The sequence below is a fragment of the Phyllostomus hastatus genome, unplaced genomic scaffold, assembly GCF_019186645.2.
Source record: "Phyllostomus hastatus isolate PE091 unplaced genomic scaffold, TTU_PhHast_1.1 phas_contig_1, whole genome shotgun sequence".
NCBI lineage: Eukaryota > Metazoa > Chordata > Mammalia > Chiroptera > Phyllostomidae > Phyllostomus > Phyllostomus hastatus.
The window spans coordinates 18,828,201-18,849,553 of NW_025333498.1; the positions used below are offsets into that span (position 1 = coordinate 18,828,201).

The 21,353-nt window shown below is 35.8% G+C and overlaps 2 protein-coding genes and 1 pseudogene across 5 annotated transcripts in view; 2 read left to right on the forward strand and 1 right to left on the reverse strand.

Moving 5' to 3' along the window:
• SLC25A12 (solute carrier family 25 member 12) overlaps positions 1-21,353 on the forward strand; it is a 173,068-nt gene that overhangs the window by 18,481 nt on the left and 133,234 nt on the right. The gene's annotated exons all lie outside the window — the stretch shown is intronic.
• Positions 1-21,353, reverse strand: part of HAT1 (histone acetyltransferase 1) — a 42,008-nt gene that overhangs the window by 6,091 nt on the left and 14,564 nt on the right. For all 4 annotated transcript variants that reach the window (XM_045844086.1, XM_045844769.1, XM_045845518.1 and 1 more), the window contains exons 5-10: positions 13,346-13,525; positions 12,949-13,070; positions 12,345-12,449; positions 11,907-12,013; positions 6,369-6,520; positions 1,262-1,378 (exon numbers count right to left, since the gene is read on the reverse strand). In XM_045844086.1, the coding sequence (XP_045700042.1) occupies positions 1,262-1,378; positions 6,369-6,520; positions 11,907-12,013; positions 12,345-12,449; positions 12,949-13,070; positions 13,346-13,525 (783 nt within the window). The remainder of the gene's footprint in view (positions 1-1,261; positions 1,379-6,368; positions 6,521-11,906; positions 12,014-12,344; positions 12,450-12,948; positions 13,071-13,345; positions 13,526-21,353) is intronic.
• LOC123824778 lies at positions 3,381-4,516 on the forward strand (annotated as a pseudogene).

The window sequence follows — 21,353 nt, forward strand, 5'->3', positions numbered from 1 at the left end:
GATTCCCAGTCAGGGCACATGACTGGGTTGCGGACCAGGTCCCCAGTTGGGGGTGTGCCAGAGGCAATAGATCAATGTATCTCCCACACATCAGTGTTTTTCTCGCTTTCTCCCTCCCTTTCCCTCTCTCTAAAAATAAATGAAAAAATTAAAAATTAAAAAAAGAAAGAAGAAAAAATTCTCATTCACACAAGTTGACATGGATAATAGCTACCTTAATAATGGCCAAACCTGATTTAGGAGGGGAAATATTTGAGTAAGAGGAAAATATTGGAGATGACAAAAAAGGGAAGGGGAGGAGCAGGAAGAATGTTAAAAAAAATAATAATATTAAGTTGCAAGTTCAGCTGGGGTATAGTTATAAATGGTACAAAGGCTATATACATAGGAAGGCAAACAGAATATACAAGAGGGGACTCCAAAAATCCTGGAATTTATTTATAAAAAAATGTGTATTTATTCTTACATGTTTAAACTTCAATGCTCAAAACAGTTTCTGAACTTGTCGATTCTGATGTAATTTTTTGTTTCACCTCTTCCACATCAGCAAAATATTTCCCTTTGAGGAATTTTTTCATCCAGGGAAAGAAAAAATAGTTGCTTGAGTCTCAAGATCAGGTGAATAAAGAGGGTGAGGCACAGGTGTAGGCATGGGGTTCCTGCTGTTTTTGGTCAAAGACTGTTGAACATTCAGCGTGGTGTGGGTAGGTGCACTCATAAATCACCCATCTTGAAATGGACAAACATGATGTAAGAGTCTTCAGAAAAAAATCCATGGAAGCTGAATGCAGCCTCTCACAACAATGTCAGCTAGTACACTGATACAGATGGGTTCCTAGAATACTCATTTAAGAGCGGAAGCCTGTACTACAAGGAGCCCGCCATCCAGAAGATAATTCTGGTTTTTTTGGAGGGTCTCCTGTTGTATATGACAAATAGGAAGATAAGAGACTTAGAAAAAACTAAAGGTAATTTATTAGGGAAGAGTCTGGACATTTTTAAAAAGATGCATACAAATCACAGAAAAAAACAACCATGGGCACTACCCTTGGGGTTAGTTTTTAAGTGAATGAAAAGAGATTTACGGTTTACATTGGAAAATTATGACAGAATTCTTCTAATTGAAGGAATATTTTCACTTTTGTAAAACTTAATTTAGCAAAATGATTTGGATTTTCCCAGACACTTGTATTTGCTAGACTTTCTTTTCCATCTTAAACAGGGACAAAAATATAACGGTTAAGACCCCTGAAAGTCCTACCTTATATGGGCTAATCAGTCTTCTTTTAATATCCAATCTATAGCTTCTGTATTGTTCAGCATCACTCATGTCAGTTACCAGTAGTCGAAGAATTTCATAAACCCGTCTAGCATGTTGCTAATAAACAAAACAAAAAAACCTGATAAATTCTTATAGTACAAATAGTGACACTTTCCCAAAAGAACACAGGATATACTGACTATACGTCATGGTCCAGGAACTGCACCAGGTACCATATCAAAAGCAATAAAAGACAGTCTCTGCCTTCAAGGAGTTAGCAGTCTAGTGGGTAACACAAATTGTTGAGGTATAATTAATTTAATGACAGGAATATGCATAAGGTATTATGGTCACATAACCTGGGAATGAGAGAAATGTTAGAAAAGGATTCCTGGGGGAATCCTGAGCTGAATCTTAAAGGGAAGGGAGCATACCATTCCAGAAAGGAGGGCACAGTGTGTGTATGCACATGCACACATGTACATACCTGCAGAACAGAAAGAGCTGGACAGTGCTGGAGCACAAAATAAAAAGCACGGTGCAGAAGTAGAACAAGGTTGGAGCAAGAGCAGAAAGCCTTACATACTGGGTAAAAGAGCTGGGCTCTTCTCTAGTAGGTGACAGAAATGGGAAAGTGAGCAAGGTGTGCAAATTTGAATTTTAAGTAAAGCATTCTCTCAGCTACACAGAAATGGTAGCAAAAGGAAGGGCAAGCAGACCAATTAGGAAGCTGAGCTATTAAATCAGGCAAGAAATAATGAGGGCATGAACTGAGACAACACAAGTAAAAATACTAAGGGAACAAGGATTCTAAAAATACAGAAGCAGAAGGATTGGCTGTGGAGGAGGGTGTGGAATGACAGTGAGTTTTCACAGTCTAAGAGATTTAGGAGGCAGAAGAACATAAATGTGAAAAAAATTCTAGTCTAAAGGTGTGCACTTAAGCAATGTCAGTACATAGGCAAGAGTTAAAATTGTAAGCCTGGTTAAGATCGCCCAGGGAAAGCATACACAATGAAAAGGGGAGAGGTCAGAACCCTCTAGTGCAGTGACAGTTAAAGGGCAGGCAGAGGACAGAGAAATACTAGAATTAGGAAGTTTGTATCCCTGAAGCCAAAGGAGTAGCCCACAGTTTTTGTTTGCATTGTTTCACTTACATATTTATTGGGGGTGGGAGAGAGATTGGGTCTAGGTAGGTTGTTGGGAAGATGATACTTGAACTTTCTTGGAAGGGACACCTGGACTGAGCCTGAAAAATGAATACTATCTGGCTAGAGAAAGATGGAGGAACAGGGGAAGGGGTTATCAAGGGCATAGGGAATAGTACACATATGTAAAGGAACAGAAAAGAAAGAAGATGTAGCACAGCTGGGAAATGGCAAGAGGTTCAGTAAAGCCAGAGCATGTAAGAAAGTGGTAGTGAGCTGAGGCTAGCAAGGTAAGCAGCAGGGCCATGATTATGATGGGCTCATTTTAAAAAATGTGTTCATATTCCTTTTCCTTTACAATCTGAGCTATTATGCCCTGGCCAGGTGGCTCAGTTGGTTGGAGCATCATCCCATACACCAAAAGGATGCAGTTTTGATCCTCAGTTGGGGCGCTAGGAGAGGGAACCGATGGACTGTTTCCCTCTCATATCAATGTTCTCTTCCTCCCTCCCTCTTTTCCTAAAATCAATACATATATCCTCAGATAAGGATTAAATAAGTAAATAAAAAGATGAGTTATTCTCATTAATAAAGGCTTAAAACAGCTGGAGATATTGGTTATTTTTAAAACATATTTTATCTTAAAGCCAGGAAGCCATTACAGTGTTTTAATGCAGGTGAAGATAGAAAGTTGAGTTCATATTAAGCTGTTTGGGTCAGTGATCAGAAAACTTCTGGCATAGTTTTAGAGCTCAGGAGGAAACTAAAGATTAAAGATTTAGATGAGATCTCCCAGGCAGAAAAATCAGAATGAAAAGAAATGAGAACTGAATAAAGAACTTATATTTAGGAAGCATACAGAAGAGTAGAAGAAGCCAGTGAAAGTATCTCAAAATAGATGCCCAGGGAGTTCTGGGGTTATCTGGTGCTACTGGAACTACTGCCCCTACCTCTGAGGCTGATCATTTTCAATGTCACATTCTGACAATTAAAACACAAATTTCTACCAAGTTATAGGACTGATTACTAATCACAGTAGTCCTATGACTAGGGAGGAAGTGGAGGACCCTACAGCAAACAGTATGTTGGCTATAACTACACACATCAAGCCAATCTGTCCCTCTAGACATGATGTAGCCACAACAGCCACATACCAGGCCCATTTTCCAGCCCATTCAGGCATATATTCCAACTACACCTCAGCCATTCTATGGAAACAACTTTGAGGGTGAGCCACCTTTATTAGAAGAATTGGGTATCAATTTTGACCACATCTGGAAAAAACAGTAACAGTGGTACATCCATTAAAAGTAGCAGATGGCCCTGGCCAGGTAGTTCAATAGAATGCATCTCTCTGATAGCTAACGATATTGAACATCTTTTCATGTGTCTCTGGATTCTCTATATGTCCTCCTTGGAGAAGTGTCTGTTTAAGTCCTTTGCCCATTTTTTAATTGGGTTGTTTGTCTTCTTAGAGTGGAGTTGTGTAAGTTCTTTGTATATTTTGGAGATTAAACCCTTGTCTGAGGTATCATTGGCAAACATGCCAACATTGTAGGTTCAATCCCTGGTCAGGGCACATTCAAGAATCAAGCAATGAATGCATCAGTAAGTGGAACAACAAATCTATGTTTCTCTCTAAAATCAGTAATGATAACAACAACAACAACAAAAATGTAGCAGATGGCAGCATAATGAATGTGACTGATCTGGCAAGACCCGTGGTTTACCACTTTGCCTTTGGAGTCATACTGTTACTGGCTAGCAAAATCCAGTCTGCCCATGTATTGGGATTAGTGCAACTGGTTGTCTAGGAATGCTTTGCTTATTAAACTTAATAAGTATGACAGATGTTTCATTTGGTTGTGTAGCAAATGTCCTTGGATATCATCTTCTTCCCATGATCCTATTTTCCAGCTTTTAGTGATAGATATTTTGTTTGTAAGGAATGGTAGGTGTCCTTCTCACTGCTGGAATTACTGTATGATATAGTTTTTCTGCTTCCAAAATTTTAATTTCTGCATGAGCCAAGGAAGGACAGCCACTATTAGTAGCAAATCCTTATGGTTTGTGATATGGAGTCTTTGCCTTAATTTCAGTTTTTTGAACTGAATTTCTCTGGGATGTGAACATCATTGGACCAAATAACACAAAATGGACTTCAAACTCAGATTGAACCAGCAACTGCTACCGTGCAATTCTCATGCAGGTCTAATGATTGTCTATTGGAGCAATGGAAGTAAGCACGTATTTTTTGTTTGTTTTCATAGAACATTTTATATTGGATTTACCTGCAGTGCGATTAGTTTTAAGTATTTGTGCTTAAACAGATGAAAGTGTTATTTCTTTCCTGTTTCTGCAGCCTTTAAACAATACCTTTTCCTTTAATTATATGTTTTTGATAGATTTTTATCAACTATGGGAAACTAACCAGAGCTGATAATCTTTCCTAAAAACAACCCAGTCAACTGTAAAGAAGACCCAAGACCTGCTGAAGAAATATTTTCCCAAGGACCAGGGAAGAAAAATCACCTACATTCTCAACTCAGAGGCACTTCAAACAAAAACATGATCCTAATATAGAGTTTAGGAGTTTGCACCTCAACAATTTGACATTCCTTTAAATTACCTCAGGGAATTTTTGCTAAAATTCAACAGTGGAGAAATTCACAGTCTGCCTCATTGTAGATCTGAAATGTTTAGATATTAGCAGTAACTAAACCATAGTGACCTAGACTGCCCACATTAATGTTCATAGCTGGATCTTCATGTTTCCCAGGAAAAAGAAAATGACTAACCTTTTTGGAGAAAAATATTTAAAATGTGCCCTGACTGGGGTGGCTCAGTGGATGGAGCACCGACTGCAAAGCAAAGGGTCACCAGTTTGATTCCCAGTCAGGGCACATGCCTGGGTTGTGGGCTGGGTCCTCAGTAGGGAACGTGCAAGAGGCAACCACCCTTTCTTCCTCCCTTTCCCTCTCTAAAAATAAATAAATAAAATCTTTTTTTAAATATTTAAAATGTCTCAGTTTCAATATTGCAGTTATAATGTAAAGTGCATTTGATGCTTATTAATTAAAATTTTCCCAATTAAAAAAGATCACAATGGTAAGCAGAAAATCAGGAACTGTAGTGCCTTAGAAGCCAAGGGAGGGTAGGTCAATAGTATCAAATGCTAGTCTGTATTATTGGAAAGTCTTCATTCCACATACTTTCATAATCTAAATCCTACCCAATGCAAACCTGAAATACTTTTGTTTCCCCTGTTTACGTAAAAATAATCAATTCCCTCCTCTCAACTCCCATGCTAATTTTTCTTTACCTGTCTTAAGATATTTACTACTTTAGCCCTCGCTGGTGTGGCTCAATGGATTGAGCGTCAGCCTGCGAACCACAGGGTTGCCAGTTCAATTCCCAGTTAGGGCACATGCCTGGGTTGCAGGTTAGTTCCCCAGTAGGTGACACACAAGAGGCAACCACACACTGATGTTTCTCTCCCTCTCTTTCTCCCTCCTTTCCCCTCTGTCTAAAAATAAAATAAATAAAAAACTTCTAAAAAAACGGTATTTACTACTTTAAAATTGAAATAAATATAAAGTGAAAGTTAAGTGTTTTATTTCAACCCTTCTTTTTGCCAATACCACTGCCTCCAGGGGTATTATCTACTTTACCAGTTTTGAAAAAGATTTTCTTAAAAAACAAAAATAAAATCCTACTACCCATCTCTGTTCCTCATGTTACACTTAATATCAGTTATTTTCCCATTTTATTAATGAGGAAATTGAGGCAAAGGAGGTAAACTAAATTGCCCTAAGTCACAGAGCAAGCCAGAGTCACAGTGGTATAGCCAGATTTGAACCCAGACAATCTGGCTTCACAGCCTGTAATCTTAACAACTGTTATTCCCCACATAGGTATTCTTAATGTATTTGTAATATTTAAGTTATGTACTTAAATACCTTATTTATTTTGAACTTCTGTTGTGCCTGTATTGCCATATCTTCATTGAATCCTTGCATTAACTTTTCCCGGGAAAAGCAAGGCAAATCTTGACAAAGCTTCACAAGTACAAAGTCTCTTAATTTCACATAGCTTTTGGATGGATCTTCCGCTAAAGAAATAAAGCAGAATAACTTCCTTTACCCGACTCAATATCTTTATCACTTGCAATCTCAATATACATGCTAGGCTAGAAAGGCAAATTTTCTTAAAACAATTTTACAAAAGTTACAGTGAGAAAGGGTTATCCCTTACAAATCAAATAATAATACTATGAACTTTGCCAAATAAAGTTATAGGTGCAAGTCCATATGCAAAGACATATGAGGTCTGTCCAGAAAAAGTTCAGCCATTGTTAGCATAATCAGAACAGTTTGCACAACATCTGTATAACCTGGAAGCCAAGGAGAGTAGCTTTGGAATGTGCATGTGTGAACAATGACGTCCTCACTGTACTAGTCAGTGGGGGTAGTAGATGCCATTGAGTGAGCATGTGTACTTTGTGGCTGTCACATTCAAAATAACTAAGCAGATAGAGCAATGAATCTGCATCAAATCTTGCATTAAGCTTGAACATTCCTCCACAGAAGGTATTTGGATGATGCAAAAGGCTCTCAGGGACGATGCAATGAGTACAGTGCAACTAAAAGTGTGGCACAAGTGCTTCAAAGTTGGCTGAGAATCTGCTGAAAGCAATCCTTGTTCTGGAAGGCCTGCAACAAGCAGAACACCTGAGAATGTTAAACACTTACAGGCTGCAATGCACAGATTGGCGACTGACAGTGTGAGAACTAGAAGGTGATCTCAGGATTCTAAAAGCTACTATGTCCGAGATATTGACACAGGATCTTGGCATGAAATGTGTCATGGCAAAATTCATTCCACAGCTTCTCCTACCAAAGCAGAAGGAATACCACACTCCAGTTGCTAATGACTTGATTCAAACTACTACCAATGAACCAGATTTCCTCAAAAAGGTCATAACTGGAGATGAATTGGGGGTCTAATGCTATGGGATCCTGGAACAAAGGCTCCCATAGGCCTTCTGTTTGGGATAACAACAAAGTTATCCCAGTAGAAGTCGCCAGGTTCTCTAGGCCTGAGGAAAGTGCAGCAAAGTCACAGCAAGATCAGATTATGTTAACTGTTTTTTTTTTTTTTTTTGACTGGGAAGATGTCCATCAAGAGTACATCCCTCCGGGCCAAACAATTAATGAAGAGTACTATCTCAATGTTCTTCATCGCTTGAGAGATGCAGTATTACAAAAATGACCACAGTTATTGGCTACTGGTGATTGGCAGCTTCATCGTAACAACATGCCTGCTCATGTATCACATCTTGTACACAATTTTTTGGCAAAACATCAAATCATCCAAGTGACTCAGCCCCCCTATAGCCCAGATTTGGCACCCTGTGACCTCTGGCTTTTCTCAAAACTAAAGTTACCTTTGAAAGGGAAGAGATTTCAGACCACCAATGAGATTCAGGAAAATATGATGGGGTAGCTGATGGTGATTCCAACAAAGGATTTTGCATAGTGATTTGAACACTGGAAGAGATGCTGGGAGAACTGTGTGAGATCCCAAGGTACCTACTTTGAAGGGGACTGAGGCATCACTGTCCTATGTATGAAGGTTTTTTGTATCTTCAATAAATCTTTTTCATAGCACATGGCTGGATACTTTCTGGACAGACCTTATATGTTATTTGTGAAATAAGAGCCACTCCTTTCAAATGTAAATTTTTTGACTGATGTACTTAGTTTTATTTTCAATTAAAGTAGCTGTATAAACAAGAGATTCGGTTTTGGATAATCAATTTCAGTTTTGAGTATTTTCTGGTATCTTAGGATTCCAAAGCTCAATTTATATAACTTCCTTAATTCAATAACCTTTATATTCTGCTATACCTCTTTCACTTAATTAAAAACAATTCTTTCTTATGCAAAAACAAATCTTTATTTAGAAAAATGAGAGTATGGTTTTGATCCTTTTTTCACTGTATCTGAATAGCATAAATCTTACTTTATGTTTGTCTATGTTATTCACATTAGACTAAGTAATGGACAAGGAAAACATTAAAACATGATGGGTAGAAAGAATACCGCACAATCAGAGAGCATGGGTTTGAGTCCCATTTCTGTCATTCACAGGTGTAGGACCTTGGACAAGTCACTTCACTCTCTAAGCCTTCATTTTCTGATCAGTAGAGGGCTTTGAAACAAAGAATGTTAAAATCTGAGCTAACTCATAAATCACAAGACTTAACATTATTACAGTATCAATAATACTCTACAAATTACTCAATGCAATCCCTTTCAAAATTCCAGCTAGCTCTTTTGTTTGTTTCAGAAATTAACAAACTCATCCTAAAATTCATATAGATATGCAAAGAACCCAGAATAGCCAATACAAACTTGAGAAAGAACCAAAGTTAGAGGATTCACATTTCTTAATTTCAAAACTTAGTACAACAGTAATGAAATTGGTGTGGATAAGGATAGACATGTAGATTAAGGAATTGAATTGACAGTTAAAAATAAACCCATACACTCACAGTCCAGACAATTCAATGAGAGAAAGAAGTCTTTTAACAAATGATTCTCAGACAAAGGGATCACCACAAACCAAAGAATGAAGTTGGACCCCCTTTCCTCATGCCATACACAAAAATACACTCAAAATGGATTATAGACCTAAATGTAAAAGGTAAAACTATAAGAACTCTTAGAAGAAAACACAGGAGTAAATCTTCAAGCCTTCTGGTTAGGCAATAGTTTCTTAGATAACAAAACCAAAAACATGAGCAACAAAAGAAAAAATAAATAAATCGGGCTATTATAAAAATTTAAAACTCTTGTTCTTCAAATGATACCACTAAGATGAAAAGACAAACTGTGCAATGGGAAAAATATTTTCAAGTAATATGTATGAGACTTGTATCCAGACTTCTTACATACAAAACTTTTATAATTCAGTAAGACAACCCAATTTTTAAAATGGGCAAAGGATCCATATACACATTTCTCAAGAAGATATACAAATGGACACAAAAAGATGCATAACATCACTAGCCACAGGAAGATGAAATAAAAATCAAATGAAAGACCATTTCATGTCCACCAGAATAACTAGAATAAAAAAGAGAACAAGTATTGATGGTGGTGTGGAGAACTGAAACCTCATACATTCCTGGTGGACACGTAAAATGATACAGCCACTTTGGAAAATAATGTGGTAGTTCCTCAAAAGGTGAAACATAGTTCACCACCCTCTCCGTAATTTCTACTCCTAGGTATGCCCACAAGACATAGGCAAACATTTCTGTTGTCAAATGGCATGATCCTGGAAGAAACGTATCATTGATTCTATAAAGGCATACAACTGAGATGTATTCAAATGCTATATACCTTAAGATACTGACATCCTCAAGAAGAAGATGGTACATAATATAAAGAACTGTTTTCTAGTATTTTATTTTAAAATTAAGTCCTAAAAAAAACAGAAGAAAATGGGTGGCAATTACACCACAAATACCTATGTATCCTGTAACATAGGCCACCAATGGTGAGTTTTAATGATCACTATATCTTGCTCTATGCCAAAAACCATCTCAATATAAACAATACTCTGAATTGCAAAGGGAGATCCAAAGTCTGCTAAAAATCCACAAAGTTAAGAAAAATTTACAAAATAATGGAGAAATAGGCTATTGAGATGACTGAAGAGTAGAAAATTCTACTTTTTAAAAGGACTAGGTATGGAACCTAAGAGAAATATCTTAATGAGAAGAGCTGATAAGGCATTTTTAGTATTTTATAATGCTGAGAAATGTTCATGCTGAAAGTAAAGACTGATACCCCAGTTTTCAAATTCAGAAGTCCTTTAGCATGTTTAGCCTTTTCTCTTTAAAGATTTCAGTTTGCAATGAATAAAGGCTACCATTATTGATGACTCTCCACTGAGATTTAAGAAATAAAATTCTCTATCTGCTAATTGGTGCTAAGTATCAAGGACTTTATTGGTTGGAGCAGACAGAAGAAAGTGGTTAAAAGACTTCACAGAAACAACCCCTGCTGACACATTACCCACTAGAGAAGACAAAGACTACTTATGTGAACTCTAAATCTCCAGATTAAAATCACCAAAAAGAATCCAAGCTCTGTAAGTGAACAGAAGCTAAACAATTTTCAGCTTACCTAAAAAGTGTTATTGTTTGTATTGTTTCTATAATTTTACAAGTCACTAAGCTAGTGAAGATGTCAAAAAAACTTTTGATATAAACTAACTTTAATAATGGCTACTTTAGCTCCAAAGCTTCCAAACCATTCTACAGTAATAGGAAAGTCAGATAAAAATATAATTGAACTCTACAAACATGGAACTCCCTTTTAAAAACAACAAACATGCTTTCCCTCTAATTTATTAATCTATAGGATCACTTCAAAATCTGTTTTTGGGTAACTTGAATTTTACTTAGCCTGGAGAAGCAAAACCACTATACTACATGAAAAAGGAAAACACTAATAATCTACCTACTAGCCTACTTATATTCTTAGTCCCGCATCCAGTATATTTTTTGATACCTTTAAACAAATTGATAAAATTCAAAAATAGCATTTTTATTAAGTTAACATTTTGTGTTAAGTGCTGCAGTTCACCTGATGACTTCTTTGTAAAAAAATTGTCAATTTTTTTTCTTTTTGTTTTTTTTAATGAGAGAGGGGAAGGGAAGGAGAAAGAAAGGGAGAGAAACATGGATTGGTTGCCTCTCATATTCACCCTGACCAGGAAGCAAACCCACAACCTAGGCACATGCCCTGACTGGGAATCGAACCATCCAGCTTTCGCTTTGCTGGATGACGTCCAACTGAGGCACACTGGTTAGGGCTGATGACCTCTCCATTTAAAGAGTCGAGTCTCTTTCCTTCTTCTAAGGATTCCCTTCATAATATTACTTCAATGGCTAATTCACAGTGAAAGATGTTTTTAAAATAAATAGGCCTACATTTCACTCTATAAATTACTTTTGAGAAAGCACACATTTTAGGAATATAAAACATAGCTTTAAGATATGTGTATTCTTATTCAGGAACTACTTACCTTGGTGCTTTTTCCTCAGTAAGGTTTAGAATATTATGCCCCTACATGAAAATTAGAGCATGGTCTCTGAGCAATGCAACGGTTTGCTAAATAAAATGAACAAATAAGTTATACCATACTTGCAGCATATTCATGCCTGACCAAGAATTCCCTATATATATTCAGTGCATTATCCTCTATTTGTTTAACAAGGACTTCACACATAGAGATGCAGACCAATCCCACAAAAGCTTATGATTTAAAATGGAACCTTGAGCCATCTTGAGACAGTTCCCAAAAGACCCAAGGACAAAGCTGTTTAAAACAGAATAGTTATCTCTTGACAAAAAACAAAAAATCAATCAGTAAAGATTTTTTAGAAAAGCTCTTTAAGTAACAAATCAAATTCTACATACCCGTAATATCAAGAACAGAAGGAGATGCCATGTAATATTTATGAACTGTTTCAAGAAGTTGGGCACCATGGCCTTGACCTTGAAATGGAGTCAGTATCAGCATCTGACTAGAGTAAAGAAATTATTTTAAAATTAAAATAACACAAAATGACCGCTTTAAAAATTGCAAATTACTAGAGTATTATGAACATTTTAAAGTCTATGTTCCTTTTTTCCCCTTATCAACTGTCAAAAAATCCAGAAATCACTGAGATACTCCAAATTGGCTTAATCTTCTTCACTGTTTCCAAGGGAACAATGAAATAAGTCAGTACATAGCCAATGAATAATGGTGATTTTTTTCCTAAACAAATCAACACTATTATAACAAGTATTGGAAACTTCGGCAGTTCCTTCTTCTGAAATAAAAGACAAGGCACGTGTTACACTGCCAATTACCTTACACGTGGCCGGGTTTTGTCTGGGTACACATAGTAATTATAGACTGTCATGTAGCCTACGGTCGCAAAGAGTGTAGCTCCATCCTTATTATACTTCTCAAATCTGCAGATAAAACAGAAAGCCAAGCAGGTCAATTACAGTCACGCTCCCATGCAGTGTCCATTTTCTTTTCCATTCTCTGACTGAATTTTCAGTGTCAGCAAGCTACTCTTTGAGGGCCCAATGGGTACACCTGCTATGTTCTGAATGTACAATTCACTTAATTGGTGTGCAGCAACTTGGATAAATCAGACCTCTTTACATCACTTCAGTGCACTTGCCTATTATAAAGATGAATAGGTGGCAAGTAAAAGAAAACACAGGCAAAGCTCATTTTACTGTTTAAGCCTACATTCAGGGGCCTAACGGACAACAGCATTTAATTCAGCTCTATTCTCAAGGTCTCCCAAAGCATAATGAAAGAAAACTCAAGCCTCATAAACAATAGTTTTTCTTTCCTGGGAAAAATATCATTATACTGTCCAATAATTGGGCCGCCACAATTAAAATGGTGGCTTTGTGGAGGTAATAAGGTCTACTGTTGCTTTAGAACTGTACTTACACTAGAAAGTAGTGCCATCTTTCATCATCCACGTCAATAAAGCTAGCAGTTTCAATAAACCACATCAAAAAGGTCTGAAGCCTTTCATGATATTCTCGAAAGCCTCTACATGTCATGTCAGCCTAGGGAAAAAGCCAGAAAAAGTCAGGTGAAACCCATCACAGAGGTAAGTGAAAGTGTGCAGAACACAAAACAATACTGTGGGAAAATGTTTAGAAGTCTCAGATTAAGATGTGTACACAAACACACATACAAAGTAGACCTTTGTTTTTTAATGCTGACAAAAATTTGTTTCCTAAAGCTAGAATAAATTACTGAAAATAACAACAAAATAGCACACGGGTTTCTGGTATGGGGAGTCCTTTCACACCCAAGAAATATTTAGATTTATTTTTACCTTGTATATCTGAAAGGTAAAATTTTCTCCTCCTGTTGGACTTAAAACAGAATATGTATGGAGTAAGGTTCCAAATGGCTTGAAATCAACTTCTTTTTCCAGCAAAGAAAGAAAATCATTTGTGTTTGTGCAAAATCCAGGTGGAATGATTTGTCTAATTTTGCCCTCGACATCATCTGCCTAAGGAATGGAGGTTAAGGAACATAAGAAAACAATTAATAACAAGTTTGAATTTTAGTTGAATATGCTTAATCTCTTTGAAAAGAACAAACCCCACAAAGATCACAAAACTTCAGTCCACAGTTAAACTAAAGAAGTAAACATACAGTGAACTGGAAAGGGTGGAGTTCCATGTGGATAGGATCCTGCCACATGAATCATGAGCATAAGCATAACACAGAAATAAAAAAGAGGAGGCAGGTAGCCTCAAACCAAGTGCAAAAATGAGAGCCATTAAAATTTCTAATATCATGTAGAAAATGCTGACTCTATCCCTTCAGGACAATTTGAATTGGCCAAAACAAAACACTGCTTATTATTTCATGTGTATCAAGGAGACCGTGTTGCCCAAGACATGAAGAGGTCACACCAGGAGTAGTGACATGAGGCTACAGTCTGACCAAAAGGATAGCCACCTCACAAAGAACAGCAGACAGGTCATAACTCCCTCACACACCAAACTCAAAATTAAGATAATTTTAAAAATATGCCCTCTTAGGAAACAGATAAATTGTATAAACAGATATAATATCCACTTGTCCCTATAATGTGACATAATTCTTATGGACTTAGATTTGTGACAGTAAAAAGAGACAAGCCCGGACAACAAAATTAAACTCAGAGATTAAAATTACCCTTGTTAAACAACCTCAATGAATGTTAAAACGATCAGCTGAGCAGACTTCATAATCCTTTTCAAAACCCCAAAAGACCACTTGATTGAATACATTTACTACTTCTCTTTAACCATGAATATTTGATGAAGTCTTACAATAAAGTATTACTGCTTCTCACCAGGCAATAAAACTTAATGAATTGGTCTCAACTTAACAAAACCTTATCCCTCAATACAGTCCCTAAAAGCCTGACATTACATTCAACAAAATGAGCTTGCAATCTATTCAAACTTTTTCCTGAACAATGAGGCCAGGTTTTTACTTAATGGAGTTTGCCGTGAGTTCAGCTGTAATGTTTGTATTGTATCTATTTCCACAAGGACTGACACAAGAACACTTTGTGTTAACTTACTAAGCAGCTCTTTCATACCGTTTACATGCATGATGGGTATTAGTTCTAAACCAAGACCCTTGCTACTTAGCATTCAAAACAGGGAAATTAAGATGCTTAGGACAAAATACACTACAAAAGGCTAATACAACATGCAACTAATTCCTGTCCTTTCAACCATCTTTTAACTAAGTAGAAGCAATGCACCTGCAGATGAATAGCACTTTATTATCATTCAGTTACATTTTAGGATACAGAACCGAGGATGGAGTTTATCACAAACAAGTTTTATTTCAGTGCTTTGGTACCACCAACATTTATATATAACTTGTTTATAGCTATAAGAAAGAGAGCTACTATTTAAAATATAGCTCTTCAACATTTTGCCCAACAGCTTATTTTTAATATGTACAGCAGTCCTTGCAATCCATTCACACTCAAGATCAGAAAAACTGCAGCTGATAGGATTATTTTTATTTTAAAAGTACTATTTGGTAAATATTTCTCCTTGAAACTGCTATCTAATGTGAAGAGATCATCTTAAGCATATTTTATAGAATCTGTATAATTTCAATAATTACAAGAGGAAATTGTAGTAAAAAGGAACAGTTTTAATAGGTCTGTTGTGTGGCAATTAAAATCCAAGGTAGTGATGGGCAAAGTAGTGTAATTTTAGTTCAAGTTTTAAAAAAGTAATACTACTTAAATAAAGAGGTTTATAATCTACCAGTTTAAAAGAAAACACTTCAAGGCATTTATAGTGTATATAATTTTAACTTTTTAAAAACTTTCCCTACATCCTTGTCTTCTCAACAAGGCATTGCAAAGCATGATCAAATAACTTCACATATTTTGCATCAAATGTACTTCAAAGATTCTTAGACACTCTTAAGTTTCAAGTAGCAGTTCCGGTGGAAGACATAGCAACACAAAGGTTTGAGCTCAACAAAGTTGGAAGAGAGTTAATGTTTAACTTTCAGCTTTCAAAGGATACTTATTTATTGTAATAAATATCCTCAAATAAATATTTTACTCTGGGCAAGTTTACACTTTAATAACTTCCATGAGGAATAAAAGGTTAAATTTAAAAATAAGGAATTTGTTATTTGTAATAAATTAGAGAAAATGTACAGGGTAGGACAAAAGTAGGCTTACAGCTAGCTGTATGAAAAAGAATACAGTAATTAATAAATAATAATGCAAGAATAAACTGTGCTTCATGTACTCACAACTATAAACCTGCTTTTGTTCCACCCTGTATATCTGATATATTACCTAAAATACATAACATAAAGCCAAATAGCTTTTCAAACCTAGAATTTAGAACTCCGGTTCACTAAAGGAAAAATGTTTATATTTCTCTACTAAATGGATTCTGCCTTAGGAAAAAAATTCTATACCCACCATATCTTTGAGATCTGTACTCTTTTTCCAAAAGAATAAATATATTTTAGTTCAGTTAAAATATTCATTTTTCATAATGGATTATTGGCCAAATAATAAAATCATCACTAAAGAAAAACTCCATCAAACCATTTTTAACTGAATGTTGAATTAAAGGTTAACTGAAACCTTTAGTTCCAATGATTGTGACTAAATGTTTAGATTCCATTTTTGAAGACTGTGGAAAAATCCCGTATCTTGAATATAATTTAAAACTTCAATTAAAATTATGCAAAAATATAGTTATAGAAAGAATAAGAAATTAAGCTGAGTAGATCAAGAATTCAAAATAAAACCTGATACCTTTATAATTAATAAAGACATGCCTTACAAATGTTTTCCTAACACTTGGCAATTTTTTTTAAAGTATAAAAGTAACTATTCTATTTAGGTCTTACGTGAGGTGCATCATGATAACATGTTTTATATTGTATACTCTCTCACTATGGTCATTTCAACTCCCAACTCCTATACATGAGATGTACCTATGAAGCAAATTTTGCTTTTCCTCATCACTGCATAAACCAATATGTCTGAGAATAACTGGTAATCTGCTATACTAAAACTATGTTTACACCTACATTTATACACATTTAAAAACCAAACTACAGTAAGTCCTCACTTAATGTCAATGATAGGTTCTGTGACTGTAAGCGAAATGATGTATAAGGAAACCAAGTTTACCACAGACTAATTGACAGAAACAAGAGTTTAAGTTCCTACAGCATATCATTAATGATAACACTGAACAAAACAAGACTATTCAAGGACCTGCTATACCTCTTTAGTGTCTTAACCTAAACAGAATCATTTGTCTAAATTTGTCTGAGTTATTTTTGAAATAGCAATTTTAGGGACACATTAAATAGGTGGCACTTGCTGTCCTTTACTTGGCTAAAGTGGCAGACTTAACATTAACTGTAATTCTAAGGATACCTAAGATATTCTATAAACGTAAGCGAAGAAAATTCCATATCTACTTAATTTGCTAAATTTTTAAATCCTCTGACAATATTTAAGTTGTAGAAATTTGATTATTGTTAGAGAAATTAACAGTTTAAACCTTTTCATTACTGGAAGAATAATGGGTGCATTATGTCTGTTTGTATTGCACTAATGTTTTGCTATGTGAACTCACAAAAAAATTCCAAAATAAAAACCTTATAATCTTAAATGTCAATATGTAATTTTAAAAATTTCTATATATAACCAATAAAATATAAAAAGCTTTAAAATAATATATTGACACTTTATGTGTCAATAAAAAAGCATGATTCAAAAGTCATAATTATCAAATAAAGAATATAGTGAAATATTAATCTAACAAAGATTATTTTTCATTTCCTCAAGATTAGATCTTTGTAAGCCCTGGCTGGTGTGCGTAGCTCAGTGGATTAAGCGTGGGCTGGGAACCAAAGTGTCCCAGGTTCAATTCCCAGCCAGGGTACATTCCTGGGTTGCAGGCCATAACCCCCAGCAACCGCACATTGATGTTTCTCTCTCTCTCCCTCTCCCCATCCCCTCTCTCCCCCCCCCCTTCCCTCTCTAAAAAATAAATTAAGCACATTCTTCCCAATGCCCCATGGGTCTCTTAAAAAAAAAAAAAAAAAGATTAGATCTTTGTAAGAGCACAGGATTCTTCCGTAAGAGGCTAAAGAATTCAGGAAAAAAAACTGTACCTGTTCTTATCAACCCTCCAATTCAATCTACATAATGGCAGACAAGATAGATTGAAATTCACCTTATCCATGTATTTTAACCCTCCTCTACCAAACCTTTCCCAGAAATGCTAGCAATTAGCAAGTCTGAACAATCTTACACATCCTTTCACTTAAAAGCAATAAAATGACCTCAAGAGAGGGTAGGAGGTATTGATAAAAGCAAAGACAGGGACAACCACAAGATGAATAAAATATCAATGTGTAAATAATCAAGCATTGTAAAATTCAGAATTAAGAATGAAGGCTTCCTTTAAAGGTGAAGCCTAGTGGGGATGTTTTACAGGTATCTTAATTATGACTAAAAAACTTTAGGTACAACTGGAGAATTCAGAAAAAGAATGAATAATGAAAGATTAATGTAATGGCAAAATTCTAATAAGCAAACTTCTAAGCAGATTTGCTGTGGTTTCTGACCATCTAAATGAGTGCCTTTCTCATATGCAAAAATGCTACATAGTATAGTCTGCAAACTCTCAAATATGATGTATAAAAGACTCAAACTTAATACATCTCATACAAAAATGATACCACCCCCCAAATTTACTTTTCCAATCTTCCCTCTTTTAGTTAATAGTACCACTATTGTTTAAACAATGAGGTCTTCCTTATTCCTCTTTCACCATCCATCATGTTTAAGTCGATAGCAAAGCCTACTGGCTCTCCCTCCAAAATATATCCTCAATAAAACTAAATGCAGTAACACTGCAATGTTCCGGTCTCCTTTCTTTCACTGTTGTCCCCTACAGTGTTCTTTCCATAGCAGCCAGAATCATCTTTAAAGTATAAACCATATCAGATGACCCCCACCTACTTAAAACCAGTTAACGGCTATCAACTATTCTTACCCCAAATGATTCAGTTTTTGCCAAGCCCTTCAATTATTTCCTATACGCTTCTCCATCTCCACAGTGATTTAATGATGATGGTCTTCTTGGACTACAAAAATGCCAAGAATATTCTCATTTTAGGACCTGTGCATATGCTGGTCCCTTTGCTGACTAAGCTTTTCCCTCACGTTATTTATTACATGGCTGGCTCCTCTTCATTCAGGAATCAGTAAAATGTTTCCACTATATGAATCTAATGTTTACTATTTGTTTACTAACTGTTCCTGTTGGCTAGACTATAAGCTCCATGAGACAGTGAGTTTCGTTTGTTTGCCATTATATCTCCAGTATCAAAAAAACAAAAGACACAATGGAATAAACATTCTCACTGCAAACTGAGATAGAAGAGGTAAACCCATTCCTCTAACATCCACTACCTATTCTTTTTGTTATGAGGGGGGAAAAAAGTGTTTGCTTTAATGTATAATTAAAATAAATGATCTTTGACCATGAAGCAAATAAATAATCCTACAAAAAGACATAAAAGATTGATTCCTTGCTCACAACACAGGACTTTTAAATGGAAAAACCTGGTTTTCAAGAATGGAACAATTAGAAGTCAATGCAAATACATAGCTATTTTCACTGCACAAAGTACCTGACAGATTTATCAATAATTAAGTCAATAGTTCCTTTGGAAGAAATCAATTCAACACTATCAGCTGGAACTTAAAAACCCACCAAAACCGTCACACAACAGTGAATTTTGTACAACACAAGAAAAAAAAACACCATCTTTATTTTAAATAAGAGTATCTAGCTAGGCTTGAGAATTAATCAAATAAGAAATATTTGATTATGGAAAACTCTGTATTTTAATAACTCTGTGTTAAATACTAGTTTAGCTAAGATTAAATCTTTTCAAAAAGCAAATCACCACAACTACAGCATTACTCAAACACTTTGAAATCCGCAAAATTTCAAGAAATTTCAAGGGACACAAACCACTGAATAAAACAAATACTGTATTAACTAAAGTTATATATTTATCTGACAAATTTAGCATCTTGAACAGGACTGGGAAGTGGTAACAAATAAAAAGGTAAGTGCTCAAACTATTTCTGACACTGAATTTGAATGGATATAAGAGACTATTTTAACCTCTTTCATCCTATAGCCAATTTATGCTACAGTTCCATTAAGTTTACCAATATGGTATCTTTACCCATAAGGAGACTGTCTGCAAGAGGGAAACCCCTCATAACAGCAGTAAATTGAGAGCTAATGGCATAAAAGTATGGGAGTGAGAACAAAATAAAATATATGTTGTAAAAATAGAAATAAAACTAAAAAGCACAAGAGCCAGGGCCCATTTAGAACTGGTCATAAACAATCCTAACATTTTTATTTTTATTATATGTTTAATTATATTTTACTAATTTTGCTGTTCCAGTTGTCCCATTTTTTCTCCCCTTGTACCACCCCTTCCCACAAGCATTCCCCCACCTTAGTTCATGTCCATGAGTCACACATATAAGTTCTTTGGCTTCCCCGTTTCCTATACTATTCTTAACCTCCCCTATCTATTTTGTGTCTACTATTTATGCCTCTGATTCCTTTTACCCTTTCCCCCACCCTCCCCACTTCCTCTCCCCAATGATAACCCTCCATGTGGTCTCCATTTCTGTGATTCTGTTCCTGTTCCAGTTGTTTGCTTAGTTTGTTTTTGTTTTTAGGTTCAGTTTTATAGTTGTGAGTTTGTTGTCATTTTACTGTTCATAGTTTTGATATTTTTTCTTAAATAAGTCCTTTTAACATTTCATATAATAAGGACTTGGTAATGATGAACTCCTCTAATTTGACCTTATCTGGGAAGCACTTTATCTGCCTTTCCATTCTAAATGATAGCTTTGCTGGACAGAGTAATATTGGATGTAGGTCCTTGCCTTTCATGACTTCAAATACTTCTTTCCAGCCTCTCCTTGCCTTCAAGATTTCTTTTGAGAAATCAGCTGATAGCCTTATGGGAACTCCTTTGTAGATAACTGTCTCCTTTTCTCTTGCTGTTTTTACGATCCTCTCCTTATCTTTAATCTTGGGTAGCTTAATTATGATGTGCCTTCGTGTGTGTTTCCTTGGGTCCAACTTGTTTGGGACTCTCTGGACTTCCTGAAAGTCTATTTTCTTCACCAGACTGGGGAAGTTCTCCTTCAATATTTTTTCAAATAAGTTTTCAATTTCTTGCTCTTCCTCTTCTCTTTCTGGCAACCCTATTATTTGGATGTTGGAACATTTCAAGTTGTCCCAGAGATTCCTAAGCCTCTCCTCATTTTTCAAATTCTTTTTTGGCTGAATGTTATATTTCTTCCTTTTGCTTCAAATCATTGATTTGAGTCCCAGTTTCCTTCCTTTCATTGTTGATTCCCTGTATATTTCCCTTTATCTTACTTTGCATAGCCTGTACTTCTTCCTCTATTTTGCATCCATACTCAATCATTTCTGTGAGCATCCTGATTACCAGTGTTTTAAACTCTGCATCTGATAGGTTGGCTATTTTCTCGTCGCTTAGTTCTTTTTCTGGAGTTTTGCTCTGTTTTTTTCATTTGGGCCAAATTTCATTGTCTCGGTACACCTGTTATGTTGTAAGGAGTGGAGCAACCCACATTGCTGCATTGCGGCACTGTACGTGGGGGAGGCATGAGAGAGGGAACAAAATGCTGCTTGCTCAACTCTCAACTCACTTTCAGTCACATGCCCCACTACCCACAAGCAAATTGGGCCCTTCTGGTG